This window comes from Anneissia japonica, unplaced genomic scaffold (genome assembly GCF_011630105.1).
Source record: "Anneissia japonica isolate Jap-2015-1 unplaced genomic scaffold, ASM1163010v1 scaffold287948_len850469_cov200, whole genome shotgun sequence".
Classification (NCBI taxonomy): domain Eukaryota; kingdom Metazoa; phylum Echinodermata; class Crinoidea; order Comatulida; family Comatulidae; genus Anneissia; species Anneissia japonica.
This window is the reverse complement of record NW_022699796.1, coordinates 116,073-134,849: the sequence shown is the minus strand read 5'-3', so window position 1 is coordinate 134,849 and position 18,777 is coordinate 116,073. Positions and strand designations below refer to the sequence as shown.

The 18,777-nt window shown below is 34.4% G+C and overlaps 3 protein-coding genes across 4 annotated transcripts in view; 1 reads left to right on the top strand and 2 right to left on the bottom strand.

The window, feature by feature from the left end:
- The window catches only part of LOC117103122 (protein HGH1 homolog), a 4,006-nt gene extending 532 nt beyond the window's left edge, over positions 1-3,474 (top strand). For both annotated transcript variants that reach the window (XM_033243620.1, XM_033243621.1), the window contains exons 2-4: positions 245-927; positions 1,314-1,504; positions 2,596-3,474. In XM_033243620.1, coding sequence (XP_033099511.1) covers positions 249-927; positions 1,314-1,504; positions 2,596-2,829 — 1,104 coding nt within the window. In that variant the 5' untranslated portion in view covers positions 245-248 and the 3' untranslated portion in view covers positions 2,830-3,474. The remainder of the gene's footprint in view (positions 1-244; positions 928-1,313; positions 1,505-2,595) is intronic.
- Positions 3,475-8,593: 5,119 nt separating this feature from the next.
- Positions 8,594-12,730, bottom strand: LOC117103123. The gene is made up of 4 exons (XM_033243622.1): positions 12,574-12,730; positions 11,043-11,105; positions 10,478-10,900; positions 8,594-9,956 (listed from the first exon to the last, which is right to left on the bottom strand). Exons 2-4 carry the CDS (start codon positions 11,095-11,097, stop codon positions 9,475-9,477), a joined length of 960 nt encoding a protein of 319 aa, XP_033099513.1. The 5' UTR covers positions 11,098-11,105; positions 12,574-12,730; the 3' UTR covers positions 8,594-9,474.
- A 3,855-nt stretch (positions 12,731-16,585) lies between these two features.
- LOC117103121 (sodium- and chloride-dependent GABA transporter ine-like) overlaps positions 16,586-18,777 on the bottom strand; it is a gene marked incomplete in the record, with an annotated part of 19,384 nt that continues 17,192 nt past the window's right edge. Inside the window, 3 exon segments of the mRNA XM_033243619.1 lie at positions 16,586-17,526; positions 17,962-18,129; positions 18,734-18,777. Of these exon segments, the coding sequence (XP_033099510.1) occupies positions 17,377-17,526; positions 17,962-18,129; positions 18,734-18,777 (362 nt within the window).

Here is an 18,777-nt window from a genome sequence, read left to right as displayed (position 1 = left end):
TTACTGGCTCTCGACGCCACTGGTTTATATTACTGTGTCAGGGTTGTACTTTTGAAAACAAAATACTGTACTTCATCATATCATAGTCTGTGTCATTTTTATTACGTGTGAAATCAAATGCCAACATGTATTACTTTCCATACTGTGTAGTGTAGTGCAAGGGTTGTAAATAATGAAAGCAAACAATTTCAAAATATAAGTAACTTAAACAAAATTAACATCAATTGATCTTTATAATTTACAGGAAAATGGCCAGTGAAAAGCCCACTCTGTCAAAAATGAATAAAACTGAGCTTGAGGAATTCTTTAAATTTCTATCTCCATCTGCGAGAATTGATGTGAAGGCATTTGCTCTTGATTATGTCCTGGGGCTGACCGGTTCTGCTGAAGGAAAAGCAGAGTTAGCATCCGATAAACGATATATCGAGTGCCTATTCAGCCTTACTAAAGACACCACGTCGTCAATTGTCAAGGATTCCTACATAACTCTTTTAAGTTTGTCAGCAGACGATATATTCACAAACATGATGATCACCAACTACTGCATTGTTCCGTCTCTACTGGAATATATTGTAGATGAGGAGAGCAATAATGCTGACACTGTTTGTATGCTTGTTGCAAATCTGACTCGCAATTCATTTTGCTGTCGGAAATTTATTGAGCTCATTGACTCTGATCAATGCTCTGTGAAGCTAGCGAAGATTGTTGAAGTATTTTGTCAAAGGAATTACAACAAAAAAGGAAACAATCTAGACCACTTGGGGCTTTTTTTGTCAAACATTACTCAAGTGAGAGAAGGAAGGAAGTTTATATTGGATAGAAATATGTGTGTTGTTCAGCGACTTGTTCCTTATACCGAGTATGAGGCATCAGAGATGAGGAGGGGAGGAGTTGTGGGAGCCCTTAGAAATTGCTGTTTTGAAACTGGTGTGTGGCATTATTATAATATAAAGAAAATAATAAATTTATAATTATTACAAATTTTTAAAAAAGTTCAAAAATCTGCTTCAAAAGTAATAAATACTATTAACTATAATAATAATAGTAATAATAATCATTACCATAATAATTTAGCCTAATCACATGTAAACAAATCAGCTCAAATATTTATATTTAAAAGATTTATTAGCATGTGACATACAGTACAACTCACAAATGTTATTGTATTTTACAAAGAAGTTATAATACAATATAAATGTCACCATTTAATATGGATTATAATTTTAAAAATAGGGGAGTACAGTACATATGATTTACATAATTACATTTATTTAATAGAAAATATATAACATTACAATTTATTTACATTTCAGATGACCATGAATGGTTGTTAAGTGACAAAGTTGACATCCTTCCTCATCTGCTTCTCCCATTGGCTGGACCGGAGGAAATAAGCGAAGAAGAGATGGAAGGCATGCCTGATGACCTACAGTACCTCGGTGAAGATAAAAAGCGCGAACCCAATCCCAACATTAGAAAGATGTTAATAGAATCTATATGTCAGGTAAATGGATGTGATATCATGTCATATCATAACCATATAATATGGGTTGTTTGAATTAATCAGTAGCTGATCTACAGTAGGAATTTTAAAAAAAAGGGAGCCCAGAAAGGGACTTTTGACAGATGAAGGGTCTGTCCCCCTCAGCCCCACCATGGTTGGGGAAAGAAAATTAACAATTATGGCACCTCTAGATGGCCAGCAATGGCACTCTTACAATTTGAATATAGTTTTCTTTTTTTCTCCAAATTTTTACAATGTTGAAAAATGTAGGGGGCCAAGCCGGCTGGGGTGCATTTTCCTTAAGTCTGCCACTGTTAATGAACCTTTCCATAGTGTAAATAAAACTTATCAACCAGTCACTCTCATCACAAACTTATACATGAAAGTACATGGTGTTAGTTCATGAAAGCAAAAAAGCGGGTAAAAAAACATGCTGTTGTTGTTACAGCCTTTTTATGTGGTAAAGAATACAAAGTTGATGACTACCAATACACACTTTCAAGCGCTTTCTTTGTTTTAACGAACAAACACAATCTACTTTGATTCTGTTAGTTTCTGATGTGAGTGACAAACTGACCAATGAGTCCAGAATAGGAGGTGCATGTCCCACAAAGTACACACAAGTGTAAGTATGTATCCAAGGGATTTCGAGCAGTTAAGTACTGTACCAAATTTTAGGGCCTACTATACTGTATGAATTCCTATACGAAAATTAAGTATTGTACAGTACTAACATTCTAAATTGTTGGTAATAAAACTTTAACTTTAATTGTTCTGAAGAAAACTGTACTTAGAGAAGAATGTAATTCAAGGAGAGAAAAATGTAAATCACAGGCCTGCTCAGAATGTTTCCATGTATCTTTCACTTGCTCATACTGTCGGCACAATTGCACCTCAAGAATTGGGTTGTTTAGCCACCAACAAGCATATGCACTGAAATTCAACTTGACAGATGATTGCTAGTGTTGCAGTTGATGTGAACCCCAGACTGATGGTGCCAATGATGATGATGATGATCCTGTTTCTAATAATAAAAAAAAACTAATAATAAATAAATTTACTAAATATGGTACTGTTTTCTCTTTTCACAGTTATGCTCTACAAAAGAAGGCAGGCAGATTGTGAAAGGTAAAAGAACTTATGTGATAATAAGAGAACTGCATAAATCAGAAGATGACAAAGAAGTTGGTATCACAATTGAACATTTAGTCCAGTTGTTAATTGGGGATGAACCAGAGGAAGGAATGGAGAACTTAAACAAAGTTGATATTCCACCAGATGTAAAGGAAAAGCTAGATAAATTGATGGAAGAAGATAACAGTTAAAAGAGTTTAGGAAAAAAATAGAACAACATTTTATTGTATTATAATTCAGTGTAAGTATTGAGATATATTGTCTCTTCTTTTACTATAAAAAAAAGAAATAAAAAATAGAATTCAATGTTTAAATTGCCTGATTTGTATATTTCAGGAAAGATACTAGAAACATGAGATAGAACTCTCCGCATAAAAGAACCGTAGCACCGAAATGCATGGTGGGAATACAAAAAATGGGGTCCTGTGTACGTCGGGATATGAAAAAAAACAACTATGCTAAACTTGCATCACGTATTGTGATAAAGGGTGGTGGATGTTGCTGTGCAATAAATGGCAACACAAAATATAAAAAATATCACCAGTTGGCATTATATAATTTCCTGAAGTATAGAGAGAGTTAAAATACTGCACTGAAGTTTAAAAAAAATAGCTATATATTATAAATATATTTCAACATTTTGTTTCATTAATTTTGACATGAATTAATTGACTTTCGTAGTTAAGAACTTAAAAATATATGAATAAATATTATAAAATAATTAGCCTAAAAACTTATTAAGCAGTAAATATATTACTCGGTCTTATATTAAATAATAATTTCAAGGGCCACAATTGATTATCGATGGTAATGAAATAAATTGGAAGTATGCTGTCTAATGACTGAAAATTATGTCTCAGAATTGCGCCGAAATTAATGGACAAACACATAGCATAATTTTTGAAACGGGAGGGGGGAGGCATCAATATTTTCAGAATATACTGTATAAGTGAGTAGCACTAATTTCAATACATAACATTGATATACATTGAAATGTTTTAATTTAGTGGCAAAACGGGATTGAGGGCACATGCACTCCGTACTGAATCTGCGTCTGCCGCTAGTGTATTGACTTGTGCTCTCTTGGAAAGATTAATGCAGAAGCTGTACACAAAGCGGAATTTATTTCCAAATTCCACCAAATCTTTGACTAGCAATTTCAGAAATTTATTCGACAGAATTATGTATAGGATGGCAGTTACTGCCAATTCAATCCACATACATTTCTGCTAAGATTCAATAAACTGGTTTAAAAAAAATAAAGGTTAAAAATGGTTCAGCAACAATAAGCATGCTTAAATGGATGGTGTTTGTATTAACAGCCATGGTTTTTTTTATGTCATGAGCTTAATGATAATTATAATTTCACTTTTATGTTAAAAAATCGACTTAATAAGGACTGTTTAGAAAAATCTCAATAATTAGGAATGGGGGAAGTCACAAATTTAACCAAATGGTTCAGGGCGTCTTTGAAGCAGGTAATGTGCAGCAAAACGATGGTGCCCCATGGCAATCAGAACTGTGCTGTGGACAAGATGAATTCCTAGATTTACCATTGATAGAAAGACCTAAGTGGTAGACGAAAACGAAGAAAATGTTTTAAAAATAACCTCTGAGGCATTTTGGGCAATAAATTATTTTTTCCTTTTTTTTTTGACTTTCCAAAACTTGAGCCTGCAGCCCCCTCCCCATAAATTACAGAGATTTTGTAGTAAAAAGTGTATAAATCAATAAATTATTAAGTTTTTAACTTATTTCATCCAATTATATAATCAATTTAGTTTTTAAATTATTTTTTCTGCGGTTTCAGATTTGACAACGTACAGTTTATCTTTCATTATTCAATTTTATAAACTAAAAGATGTACATTGTATATACAGTACCAGTATATTGTAATTCCATAAAACCTCGAATAGAAGCCACAGGCTTCTTTTTTGTATATGTTTCTTTTCGAGATGAGCTTCTTCTCGAGATAAGCCCATGGGGCTTCTTTTTTTTTTTTTTTCCAGGTTTTATTATTTATTGTAAAAAAGGTTCATTAGACTAAATATATGGTATTAGTTTTGATATGATTTAATAGGATCATGTTTATAACATGTTGATTTTATTAAAAACCTTGTTAAAAGCTCTGTCCGGTGGGGGCTTAAGCCGCCTCCGCCCCCTCCCCCGGCGCCGCCACTGCTAAGAGCACCAAACGCGAGATTCCGGATTTCTGAATCCTGCACCAGGTCTAACGTATTTACAAACATTGATAGGTAGGCCTATATCTTGCATGATATGTCGATGTACCTGAAGCAAACGCATTTCATGTCGACCTGTCTCTTATACACATCTAGATGTGTATAAGAGACAGCAGTTATGCTCTACAAAAGAAGGCAGGCAGATTGTGAAAGGTAAAAGAACTTATGTGATAATAAGAGAACTGCATAAATCGGAAGATGACAAAGAAGTTGGTATCACAATTGAACATTTAGTCCAGTTGTTAATTGGGGATGAACCAGAGGAAGGAATGGAGAACTTAAACAAAGTTGATATTCCACCAGATGTAAAGGAAAAGTTAGATAAATTGATGGAAGAAGATAACAGTTAAAAGAGTTTAGGAAAAAAATAGAAGAACATTTTATTGTATTATAATTCAGTGTAAGTATTGAGATATATTGTCTCTTCTTTGCTATAAAAAAAGAAATAAAAAATAGAATTCAATGTTTAAATTGCCTGATTTGTATATTTCAGGAAAGATACTAGAAACATGAGATAGAACTCTCCGCATAAAAGAACCGTAGCACCGAAATGCATGGTGGGAATACAAAAAATGGGGTCCTGTGTACGTCGGGATATGAAAAAAAACAACTATGCTAAACTTGCATCACGTATTGCGATATAGGGTGGTGGATGTTGCTGTGCAATAAATGGCAACACAAAATATAAACAATGTCACCAGTTGGCATTATATAATTTCCTGAAGTATAGAGAGAGTTAAAATGCTGCACTGGTGTTTTTAAAAAAATAGGTATATATTATATATATATTTCAACATTTTGTTTCATTAATTTTGACATGAATTAATTGACTTTCATAGTTAATAACTTAAAAATATATGAATAAATATAAAATAATTAGCCTAAAAAACTTAATAAGTAGTAAATATATTACTCGGTCTTATATTGAATAATAATTCCAATGGCCACAATTGATTATCGATGGTAATAAAATAAATTGGAATTATGTTGTCTAATGAAAATTATATCTCAGAATTGCGCAAAAATTAACGGACAGACACATAGAATTTCCTCCATTTTCACTAATGAGGGTGTGTCTTGCGACCCAGGTCCTAAGACACTGTGTTGCCGCTCAGGGGTGGATCCATAATTTTTCAAAAGGGGGGGGGGGCCCATAAATATTTTCAGAATATACTGTATAAGTGAGTAGCACTAATTTCAATTCATAACATTTATATACATTTGAAATTTTTTAATTTAGTGGCAAAACAGGATTGAGGGCACATGCACTCTGTACTGAATCCGCATCTGCCGCTAGTGTATTGACTTGTGTTCTCTCGGAAAGATTAATGCAGAAGCTGTACACACAGCGGAATTTATTTCCAAATTCCACCAAATCTTTGACTAGCAATTTCAGAAATTTATTCGACAGAATTATGTATAGGATGGCAGTTTGTGCCAATTCAATCCACATACATTTCTGCTAAGATTCAATAAACTGGATTAAAAAAAATAAAGGTTAAAAATGGTTCAGCAACAAATATAGCATGCTTAAATGGATGGTGTTCATATTAACAGCCATGGTTTTGTTATTTCATGAGCTTAATGATATTTATAGTTTCACTTTTTTGTTAAAAAATCGACTTAATCAGGACTGTTTAGGAAAATCTCAACAATTATTCTAGGTTTTATTATTTATTTTAAAAAAGGTTTATTAGACTAAATATATGGTATTAGTTAAAACTTTTGATATGATTTAATAGGATAAAATTTATAACATGCTGATTTTATTTAAAACCTTGTTAAAAATAGCTCCACAAAGAATTAACACAGTGGTACCCAAGTCAACATACCTAAGAGGTATAGTTAACAACAATCAAATTACTAACGTTTAATTACTTGTATCAATTTGTAACCCTTCATGTTCTGTAACGACACGGATTGCCCAAATAAATTTGTATTTGATCCGGAAGTATTTTGTTTATCAGCTTACCCAAATCTGTAGGGCTAAATAGAGCCAGTCGTACAGGCCAGATGTGACATAAAATTTAAGCAGTATACAGAAGATGTGAGGAAAGGTGTAAACGTACTTCCGTATCCTCAACCAATTAAGAATCGGCAAGCTACCAAGTTTTCATTTTTTTGTAGCTTCCCTACTCATACCACTGTTGCTAAGTAATGAAAACATCAATATATACAAATCCTACTTGTCTTTAACATATATATTATTCACGTGTCCATGAAAGGCTTAATCCATTCAAGATCGACTCCTACCTTACGTCAATCACACAAGTCAGATTACCGATCTTAGCACAACGTGGCTGTCAAAGGCAACGGGCAACTCGACGAATATATTTCCATTCCTTGCACTCTCCAGACTTTTTGTTTAAAATAAGTTTCAAAGAACTTTATGGTCGATTTAATATTGTAGTCTTTTTGCATTACACCTTTTTGTGATATTTTTTTTCTTGTATTGTCTTTTATTCTTTGTTATTTTAATGTTGGGACTTCTGGATCGCCAAGTCCCAGGAACTTTTTTGAGGCGAAATAAATAAATGAAATATATACAGTACTCCCATAAAATAAAAACCACAATGTGCTCAAATCATACAAAACCATACTGAAACTTAAAATACCAATAAAGGAACACAATACAACTATAAGGAAAATAATAAAACGTAGGCCTAAACTCAATGTAGATATTATCAACATTGTCTCATTAATTTAATTCAGTCAGTTGTTCTCCAAAATAGTTTGTATTTGAAGCCATTTGCATCATCATACTGTTGTCTGTAATTAGCCCTCCATGTTTCATACCAGTTCACTCATTCATCTTAATACAATATCCATCTCAAACAACTTCCGGACACTTTAGAGCTTTATAAGGATTATCACACCATAAATGATGAATATAATCATAAACATAATCATTTTAAAAAAATTGAAAACGGCTTTCGAGAAAAATCCATACAGTATTGTTTATTATCATCATCGTATATTCAGCCATGGTCGGTTTACATCTCCCTGGTTGGTACATCTCCAATTGCTCGTCTCTCCAAAGTTTCCGCTCTTGTACTTTGTTTCTTTCAACCGGCCATTGGAGTCCAAACTGTCAGTATTGTACATTGTCTAATCTTCAGCTAATGTGACCTGTCCATGTCCATTTCCTTTTTATTATTTTTATTGTAAGTTTGTTTGGTTTCTCACCCTTGTTAGTTTTATGGTCTCTGAAATTGATATTAAGCATAGGCCTACTACGTTCCATGTGTTGTGCTGATGCAAGTTTCTTGTCCATTTTATTATAAACAAACATAACTAAACAAATCTTTATTGCCTAGCAATTTATATGAATTAGAAAGTAAGATATTGACATGGACAATGAATTCGACTCGCGACGAATTCGCGCCGGTTCATTGTAAAAAGATATACAGAGTATTTCCGATCATCGAATGATTCTTCTGCACTTTATTCTCCCAAGGTAGGTCAGCCCAAATTAAGTTTTCTATGATGTACTATTGACAGAATTCATTTTATATCATTTTCCAGAATTGTATATTGAATTCAATAAAATAAGCCTAAGTATGTAAAACAACATTGAAAGTATATGCCATGTATGACTTCTGAGCTAACCCGGAATAGGCATTTAATTCGACTGTATGTATAATATAAAATCAAGATACGACTGCGCGCAGCATTCCCGTAACACACACACACACAAAAGGAATGTAAAAAAATGTACAAACACTTATTTTCATTTATTTCCACTCATAAAATGTATTACACATAGTTTAAGGTGCACACCTCAAAGTAATGATTTACCATTTACCTAAAAACATTACTAATTTGCATGCTTCGTAATATTTTCATCATAGGCTCAGTTGTGTTTCGGCAAAGAGCCAGTGGCGGCTCTAGGGTATATTTTCGGGGAGGGGGCGCTAAGCTGTCCGACAGGGGGACTTAAGTTGTAGGCTGGGAGAGGTTTGATAAGGGGTTCCCCTCCCAAAAGAGATTCTGTTTAAGAATAGGAACCTCTGGATTGTCAGAAATGGCACTCTCAGACTGGCAGACATGTGTTGGTTTGGTTTGGGCCTGTTTTTATATTTGTTATGGTCTGACTGCCCGACAAGCTCTGTCCGGTGGGGGCTTAAGCCGCCTCCGCCCCCTCCCCCGGCGCCGCCACTGCTAAGAGCACCAAACGCGAGATTCCGGATTTCTGAATCCTGCACCAGGTCTAACGTATTTACAAACATTGATAGGTAGGCCTATATCTTGCATGATATGTCGATGTACCTGAAGCAAACGCATTTCATGTCGACAGAAAGTGAACCCTTCTAACATGTTAAAAATCAATTGATATAAATAGGCTTGCCTATAAATATATAAACTGCATTTAAATAAGTATTAGCGATAGTACCGTAAGAAATTGGTAGGGCCTACCATAGTTAGGCCCTACTAAATACAATGAAATTGGTATTCTTGCTTAAATAATGTTACGAACCTCTGTAAAACGTGAGTTTTTTTTAAATCTATGTATTTTCAAGAGTTTTTGTTTTTTGTAATCTTGATTGATTATTTAGTCAACTGTAGAATTTTAAACTCTTACGATCTTATCAATGTTTAAAGGGAAAGCACACTGAAGCTGAGAAGAAATACCAGTGCGCTGACGGTGACTGAAGTCGCCGAATTACACGTGAATGAGATACATGTGAATTCGTCCAGGTTACCAGAATCAGCCACATACCAATAACCACTGGAATGGGGTTTGACCTCTGCGCAGAAGTAGTAACCATCGTTGCAATCCAGATTTGTAAGATCCAAAGTCACAGCAACAGTTTCAAACGTAACACTGGAACCGGCCGAGAGGGAGTATGTGCGTTGCGCGAAAGACAGTGTGGCATCTGATTCTGTAGCCTTTGTGACACCAGTCGAGTAGGTGGACAGGTATGCGTTGATTGCCCAAACGTTGTAACCCCCCACATCGTTTGATGAGTTATGGATCATGATCGTGACGTCAAAATCGATGGCTTGACCTCCACCAACTGTAAGGCCGTCATCGGGATTTGTGATTTCTAAGTCAGTGATGCCAACGTCAACTTCATCTGTGTAGATATAGTAACAAGTTTCAGGTAGTAAATTTAAAAATAAAATCAATATTTATATAGGCCTATTCGAATTTTCGAAGTGTTGTGCACACTAGATTACAACAAGACCATTTATCATAAACATTGCTTTTGTATTTGTTTTGTGTGTGTAAATATATTAAATTTGAAAAAAAAAATGAATTGAGGTAGTAACGAAAAAGAATAATATTATGCCAATCCCGGAGCACCAACGTTTAGCGATGCACCCCAGAAAAAGTCAGACACAGAGAGATATAGTATCGGGCATCAGTAGCATTTAATAAGGGATGTGAGGTTTGGAAAGGTAGTTCCCAGAAAACTTTTGCGAGTGTGACTAAAGTTAAAATAATGGAAGCTGGTCTAGCGATGATGACTTGTGATTTGCAAGACCACTTTTGGAATTGTTAGGATGTGATAGCAAATGTCTTAATTATAATAATTTAAACTTATAAATATTACAACAAATATTGCCAGGGAAAGACAGAGTGTGAGCAACTTACATCTGCAAACAAGGTCAGCGCAAGTGGCGTTGCCAGAATAGTCGACACCTGGACCCCAAGTTGCTCCGGGGGAAGGTTCAATTTCGGCACAGAAGTAAACGTATGTGTTGTTGCTACACACGACATTGGTGAGATCAATCGTGGTGCTAACTGCAGACCATGTATTGCTCACATCATCAGTAAGGTCTGTGGCTATCATAGAAGAGGTAAGTGTTGCATTGCTAGCTGCCGTCTCAGACTCCCCGTCGTTAGAGATATAAGTCTTGAGCGTGTAGCGGGTGGCGTCCATGTCGCCTTCAATAATGCTGTCAGCCCCATTGTATGTTGTAAATGTTATACTAAATGTGGCACTATTAGACATTCCTTCTGATAAGTACGATGGCGACGAAACTGTAACTGAATCTATGTCCAAATATTGACCAACTGAAAAAAAAATGTTAAATCAATGAAGTAATAATGAAAAATTGTTTTGATAGAGCAGGATTTTCTTTTTAAATAGATTTTATCACAGAGTACTGTATGCTTAAAGAGACTTTCTCCTAATAAGCCGTTAAAAAATACTTACCACACATATGCAGGAGACAACTGGCAAGAAGAATGATAATTGCTAAACCTTTCATTTTATCGGCTAAAATTGAAAATAGAAAGAACAAATATGAATGTTGATGAACCTTGCCAACAAAATGATTAATTTCATTTCATTTCATTTACTGTATTATTTCCAGGCAACAAATAAAACGAATACAAAACAATAACCTAAAAGTAAATTTAATTACTATCGAGAGGCTCTCCCAACAAAAAGACAGGTGAAAACCCACAATGAAAAAAAGAAACAAAAAACAATATTACACGTTTAAAATTGCGTGATAACTAAGAAAATACCACACAATTTTTACTAAAACGTTCATATATAAATCTAAAATTTAATTTATTGATTATTCTTTTACTAACAAGAGATAAGGGGTGGAAAATTGCATCCTTCGCTGGTGTATAGGAAACGTGACAGAGCTGCTGTTTAATGTTATTGGCGTCACCATAACAACGCATATCAATCGATTGTTTTAAGTGCGAGCACGTTGCTTAAGAGCTAATCCTCAGCTTTGTAAAGGATATTTTTGTCTCAGATTTTACGGAAATCGCAAAACAAAAAAAAATATAACCAATCCAATAACCATATACAGTAATTGTTAAAATGAGAACTAGAGAGAAATCTATTAGGAATTATAATTTACCAAAAAAAAAACAAAAAAAAAACCACATTTATTTTGTTAAAAATTAAATATTACGATCTATGAACAAAGTTCATTCAGTTTGTTTTGTGTGTAGGCCCTATTAACTATTAACTAAGAGTTTCTGCCATAATTTACCATTAACCATCTGTAAATCTATTAATAGAATATTTTTAATTTAATTTAAGGCCTTTATTATGCAACCGCAATCAAAACTCAAGAACGCATGGCACAATTCAAATTATGTAAGTCAAAGGCAATTTTTTTTCGAGATTCTAAGCGAAATTATTTCTTTATCCTAAATATAATTGGAATAATTAGCCCGAACGGTTTTAGCTGAAGACGCTAAATACTCATCGCACTGATTCAATATTTCAATATTATCTGACTGATTGCTAAATGAATGAACCGTTTTGTCAAAATCGAAATTTTATATAATTATGGATTACTTAAGGTGGTATGACAAACTGATAAAGAGATTTATATTACAAGCTAGGAAACTATTTAAGACCGAGTGAAAGCAGAAAAGGAAATAGGCCTACGCATAGAAAAACAAAAACTTCTAAAATGTTAGTCCGGGTCTGACACCCAGGCTGGATGCCTCAATTTGTCATAAATATTTCAACCGTCACTCTCCTACCCAATATGAAGAAGGAATGCCAAATTATTAAAGCAATTTACTCTATTGTATAATAAATAAACTAAAAATAATAATCAGTAAAATCTGTATCACGTTGCATGTTTTCCGTTGGCAGTGGGTCAATACAAAATTCTTTGGTAGACCACCCATGAAAGGACTCATTTTAAACTCCACCCTAAACATTTGAATATATACAACATTTATAAATTATAATTATAAGTTCTTACCTTGTTATAAATTATTTAATATGTCTTGATCACTTATTTCCTTTTCAATAATTGTTTTAAAGTTCTTTATGCGTTCCGACCGGTCTCGTATCGAAAGTCCTTCTACTGAAATGAAAACTTCAGCGCAGTGAGCTGTTATCATTAATGTGTTTAGTTACCAAGGAATTACATTCTGTTGCCATGCTACCATACGTCACTATAATCGAAGCATCATTCACGACCATGTCATTGTCACATGTTAAATCTCTTTTGACTTACTACCTTTATAACCATCTTATTGTTTTCACGGGCATCTATTGTTTGAGATAAAGTCGCTTTTGCAAGGTTTCTCCATAACAAAGCATTCTTAAAGATTGGTGCTATTCCTGATTTTGAGTTAATCTAATGTAAACTCCGATGAATCCACAGAGTGTTAGACAAAAACGAAAAACAACTAGAAAAGAAAGTCTCAAGTGAATACGGACAAAAAATTAGAAACAAACATTTTAGCTTTTTGGTAAATTATTTTGTTTTACTCTAGGCCCATGGTTCTTAATAGATGGACCGAGGGCCAAATTTGGCCCGCAGAGTAATTAAATTTGGACCGCGAAAAAAAACCCAGAAAAATATTTATAAAAAAATAATTCTATATAGGGCCTATATTGATCTTGACATTTAATTCGGGTAGCGTATTTCTCTTTATATGATATCTTTAATGAATTTTAATTATTCCCTGTATTGTTCTTTGATCACTTTTATATGTACTGTGTAAGATGTGTATAAGAGACAGGTACACAGGTGTATATATATATAGGCCTATATTAATTATTATATATATATATTATATATATGTCGTATTATATGATATTGAAGATATATATATATATATAAAACAGTATTTCTTAACCTAATCTTACAGACTTGCTAATCCTACTCCTTAACGTTATAATCATTCGATGAATACATTTTCAATAAAGTAAAGACAAAAATGCAACCCATGGATCATTTGTGCACCAACAACTTTACGAGAAAACGGCTTGGAGATGTTTCGAAAATGAGCAAGCTACCGCATAAGAGGCCATAAATTGAATATAGGCCTATATAATCCGACTTAGGTGCCGCCAGGTTTTGTCTCTCTGGTTTGTTTTGTTCATTGTGTTTCGTCAATAGTGTTTGAACTTTATTTTTAATTATTAATAAAAACTTGTATCAAGAACAGTGGCCATAAAAATACAAAGGACACCACGTATAATGAAGAAAATTGTTACAAACGTCATAGATAAAAATATGTTATATTATTTATTACTTGTATTAAAAAAAATGTGTCTAGACTATAAACCTGGCTTTATTATTTGGATCAATCATGTTGGTAAAGCGACTCTCCAAGAAATTAATCACCCAGGTAATGTTAACAAACTCGGCGGAAATTACCTTTGGCCGGTGAGATCAACCCAAAAAATGTGTAGGAACCCAACGCGTTATCGGTGCCGTTTCGAGATCTGAATCACTCATGGTTTGGGTTGGGTGGTAAAACCCATTGGCGTCACTGAGTTAATGGGGCCCTGGCAGTGATTGTTATTGGGGGCCATAATAAGCGAACGAAGCGAGCATTCGAGCTGAACGGACAAACACAGACACAGGGGGCCGCCTAGGGCCCCCGGTCAGGGTCTAAGGGTGAAGGCCCCTGGTGGGGGTCCGAGGGTGCTTCCGCCCTAGCGCTCAGAGCTTATGGCATTTATGAACAACTGTTACTGGGAACTGAGTAATGTGGTTTCTGCATAATAAAAGCCAGGCTAGTGTATTTCAATGTTTAAAAATGTCGAGGCCCCATTGAATGAAACTATGGTATTATAATTTATATTATTTTTTTTTAAACTACAATGTCGATCCCTCACGTGCCTGGGGGGGCTCCCCCCACCCCCGTTAGCGCCCGAGCGTTACGCCACTGGCAAAACCATGGAGAAAACGGTAACAAAATTCTTCTCGGTTTTTCGACAATTCGACACAGTTGTTGCAGGTCCGGCCCTACCACCTTCTCTTCAGCTCTACATACGGTCGTCTGTCCTTCAGTTCATCAAGCATTCCTATTTTACTTCTACCTCGTGGTCTTTTCCCTTCCAAACGTCATTCAATCACTTTAATCAATGGAGATCGTTTTGACACTTTCCAAACTTCAATAAGATATAAATCGATAGAGGGCAGTACATTATACGCCAACATTCAGTTCATATTATTACATTCAGTGCATCTAGCTTCAAAATACTGCTTATAAGGCGTGATAAACGGTGGGAGTTTACTTGGTCAAGGCTTCATGTTAAAAGCCTTGTTTGTTTGATTTGTGCTTGCTTTTCCATTCATCTATTATATATTTTGTTTTTCCAGGTTTTTATGTTAATTTTGTTTGACAACAATGGAAATGGATTCATGCCTACCTGCATACTTTGAAAATCATACTTAACAAATGGAAAGGAAAACTAATAAAAATACTCAGCAAATCAAAACAGCTATGTGCATACTACAGTACAGGCTAGCCAAGGTTTTCTTGAGTTGTAGCACTAGGCTGTTATCGTAAACAAGCATATTCATTTACAGTAATGCCTAATAGCTTGCATTACTCTTGTTTTACTTTATGTTTTCACTTATTTGTTGGCTACATTTGTTTTGGTCACGTACAACACTTATTGCAAATCAACACATTCTGGTTTTTGTTAATTTAAATCCTTAAATAAAGTCTATTTAACAAAACCAGCTGAGTGAAAAAAATTATCAACAAAATCTACCAATCAAATGTGGCCATTATCTATGATATAAAAATCAAACATTATCCGTTATAAAAATAAATTGTTAAAACTATACAGTTTTCGCTTAAGTTAGTTACAAGTATAAATATTGACAAATGTCAAAATCTGAGTACACAGAAAGACACACTCTAGAGGTACCATAATTTTGTGGTGCTTGCCTTTCAGTGTCAAGGTCTTGGGTTCAATTCAATTGAAGCACCAGGATGTTTCTCATGAATAAAACAATAACATATTTATTTAAGAGAGCTGGTAACACGACCTAAATCAAAAATCTGGATTTAAACTGCCAAGATGCAGATGAAATATGTGAAAACAGCCTTGTATTAATTATTGTTTACCTCATTAATTTCAATATGTTCATTAATTCAGCAAGCCTTGATCACTAACTAACAGGACATGCAGGACATGTTGATACACCATTGCTCAGTCTGTTACTTACATCAGTCATTATCTGATTATGGTGTTTTGGCTTTTCTGATCCAAATGGATTCTCTCACTATTTTGGCCGTAGACAATGCTCTCTTTCAAAAGGGCTAGACTAGGACCGCATGCATAAAAGTTATGCAATGATGAATCAATACCTACACTTCATAATTTGTTGATGATCAAGCCCCGTTGTTGCAAGAGGCAAAACGTTACTATGTTTTCAACCTGTAGAATTAACCATCTAATATAAGGCTGAATTTTTTCCTTAAATGTTATGTTTTTTGTAGTGCGACATGAAAATGTCTTCCCGACTCCCTCTATCGAAGTAAGCTCTACGGTAGGTCTGTCTCTTATACACATCACCATGATTATCGATTGGAAGTTAACAACAGCAAGTCTTAAACTTGTCTTACTTTGTTAAACCACGACTAACTCATGATCAATTGGAATTACTTAGTTAAACCATATCTACCATGATCATCGATTGAAATTTAACAAAGGAAGTACTTAATCTATCTTGGTTAAACCATGCCTACCTGCATACTTTGAAAATCATACTTAACAAATGGAAAGGAAAACTAATAAAAATACTCAGCAAATCAAAACAGCTATGTGCATACTACAGTACAGGCTAGCCAAGGTTTTCTTGAGGTGTAGCACTAGGCTGTTATCGTAAACAAGCATATTCATTTACAGTAATGCCTAATAGCTTGCATTACTCTTGTTTTACTTTATGTTTTCACTAATTTGTTGGCTACATTTGTTTTGGTCACGTACAACACTTATTGCAAATCAACACATTCTGGTTTTTGTTAATTTAAATCCTTAAATAAAGTCTATTTAACAAAACCAGCTGAGTGAAAAAAATTATCAACAAAATCTACCAATCAAATGTGGCCATTATCTATGATATAAAAATCAAACATTATCCGTTATAAAAATAAATTGTTAAAACTATACAGTTTTCGCTTAAGTTAGTTACAAGTATAAATATTGACAAATGTCAAAATCTGAGTACACAGAAAGACACACTCTAGAGGTACCATAATTTTGTGGTGCTTGCCTTTCAGTGTCAAGGTCTTGGGTTCAATTCAATTGAAGCACCAGGATGTTTCTCATGAATAAAACAATAACATATTTATTTAAGAGAGCTGGTAACACGACCTAAATCAAAAATCTGGATTTAAACTGCCAAGATGCAGATGAAATATGTGAAAACAGCCTTGTATTAATTATTGTTTACCTCATTAATTTCAATATGTTCATTAATTCAGCAAGCCTTGATCACTAACTAACAGGACATGCAGGACATGTTGATACACCATTGCTCAGTCTGTTACTTACATCAGTCATTATCTGATTATGGTGTTCTTGGCTTTTCTGATCCAAATGGATTCTCTCACTATTTTGGCCGTAGACAATGCTCTCTTTCAAAAGGGCTAGACTAGGACCGCATGCATAAAAGTTATGCAATGATGAATCAATACCTACACTTCATAATTTGTTGGTGATCAAGCCCTGTTGTTGCAAGAGGCAAAACGTTACTATGTTTTCAACCTGTAGAATTAACCATCTAATATAAGGCTGAATTTTTTCCTTAAATGTTATGTTTTTTGTAGTGCGACATGAAAATGTCTTCCCGACTCCCTCTATCGAAGTAAGCTCTACGGTAGGTTGTGGAGTCGTCCTGGAAACGATATCCATAGGTTGCCTCAGATATTGGCGACTTGCAGATGAGGACAAGACGCTGGTGGGAATAAGAGAAAAAAAAGTAATGATTGATTAGATTAGCCAATCAGGAATCAGATGTGTATAAATCTAGTCTAGTCACGTTGCTACCATGTCCCTGTCGCTTGTCACTTGGCCCATTGCCACCCAAAGGCTACCAGCAAACATACCTTGTAAATGCACTCTCTCCACTCAGGAGTATAAATGGGTACCAATGTAATTTTCCCTCCAGGAGCTGAGTATGTGTTTCATGGATGTTTGAAACAGAGGACTCGCTGGCATAATACATTATATATGCAGTATCACTCAATGATCAGTTGAGGGGGCACTGAAATTTTTTATGTGGCATGTGCCCCCGTGTAACCCCCCTAGATATCCAACTGATTATATTACACACAAAACTGCAGTATTATAATTGAGTATTTTAGGCATAGGATAAAAGGCTAGAACATACCTCTGTAAAAGAACCTTCGGCAGAGGCAAATGCATACACGATGCCGACAGGAATCCAGATCATTGAGAGCATTGCTATGAACCAGCCTAGGAACTCTGCCCATCCTGGATAATTGTAGTCACCGTAGGTAACAACTTCATATTGGATAAAGCTGAACACAAAGATAGCCTGAATGAAGAAAGAAATATTATATGAATTAGAAAAATAAACACAAATTAAACACAGTGAATACGTTTGAGCACAAAGATAGCCTGGTTAAAGGAAGAAAATTAAATTAATTATTAATTTAATTTAAAAATATACACAAAATTAAACACAATGAATAGGTTGAACACAAAGACAGTCTGGGTAAAGACAAGACAGAAATATTAAATGAATTAGAAAAATAAATTAGAAAATCAAACAAAACATAAACACAAAACAAACACTTTGAATAAAGAGGAACACAAAAATGGTCTTGGTAATGAAAGAAAATTACAAATGAATTTTAAAATTAAACATGAAAAACTCTGATAATAAATGTGAATGCGCATGCACACTAACCGACACTTTTGATTTGCGCGAATAAGTTTGTCTGGTGGAAAAAAGGCTTTAGTCACATGATTGCTGCAAGTGAAAACGCACGTTACGGCAAGCAAATCAAACCGACTTTAAAAGGTAACTCATATTTTTATATGCAATCAAACAAATCAAGTGTAAATATCTATGCTGCAATCATAATGATATTGTACACCAATTATTTAAAAATGACATAAAATAAGGTGGCACTTACAAAAATAAGAAGAGGAGATATGATGAACCAACATGACACAAAGT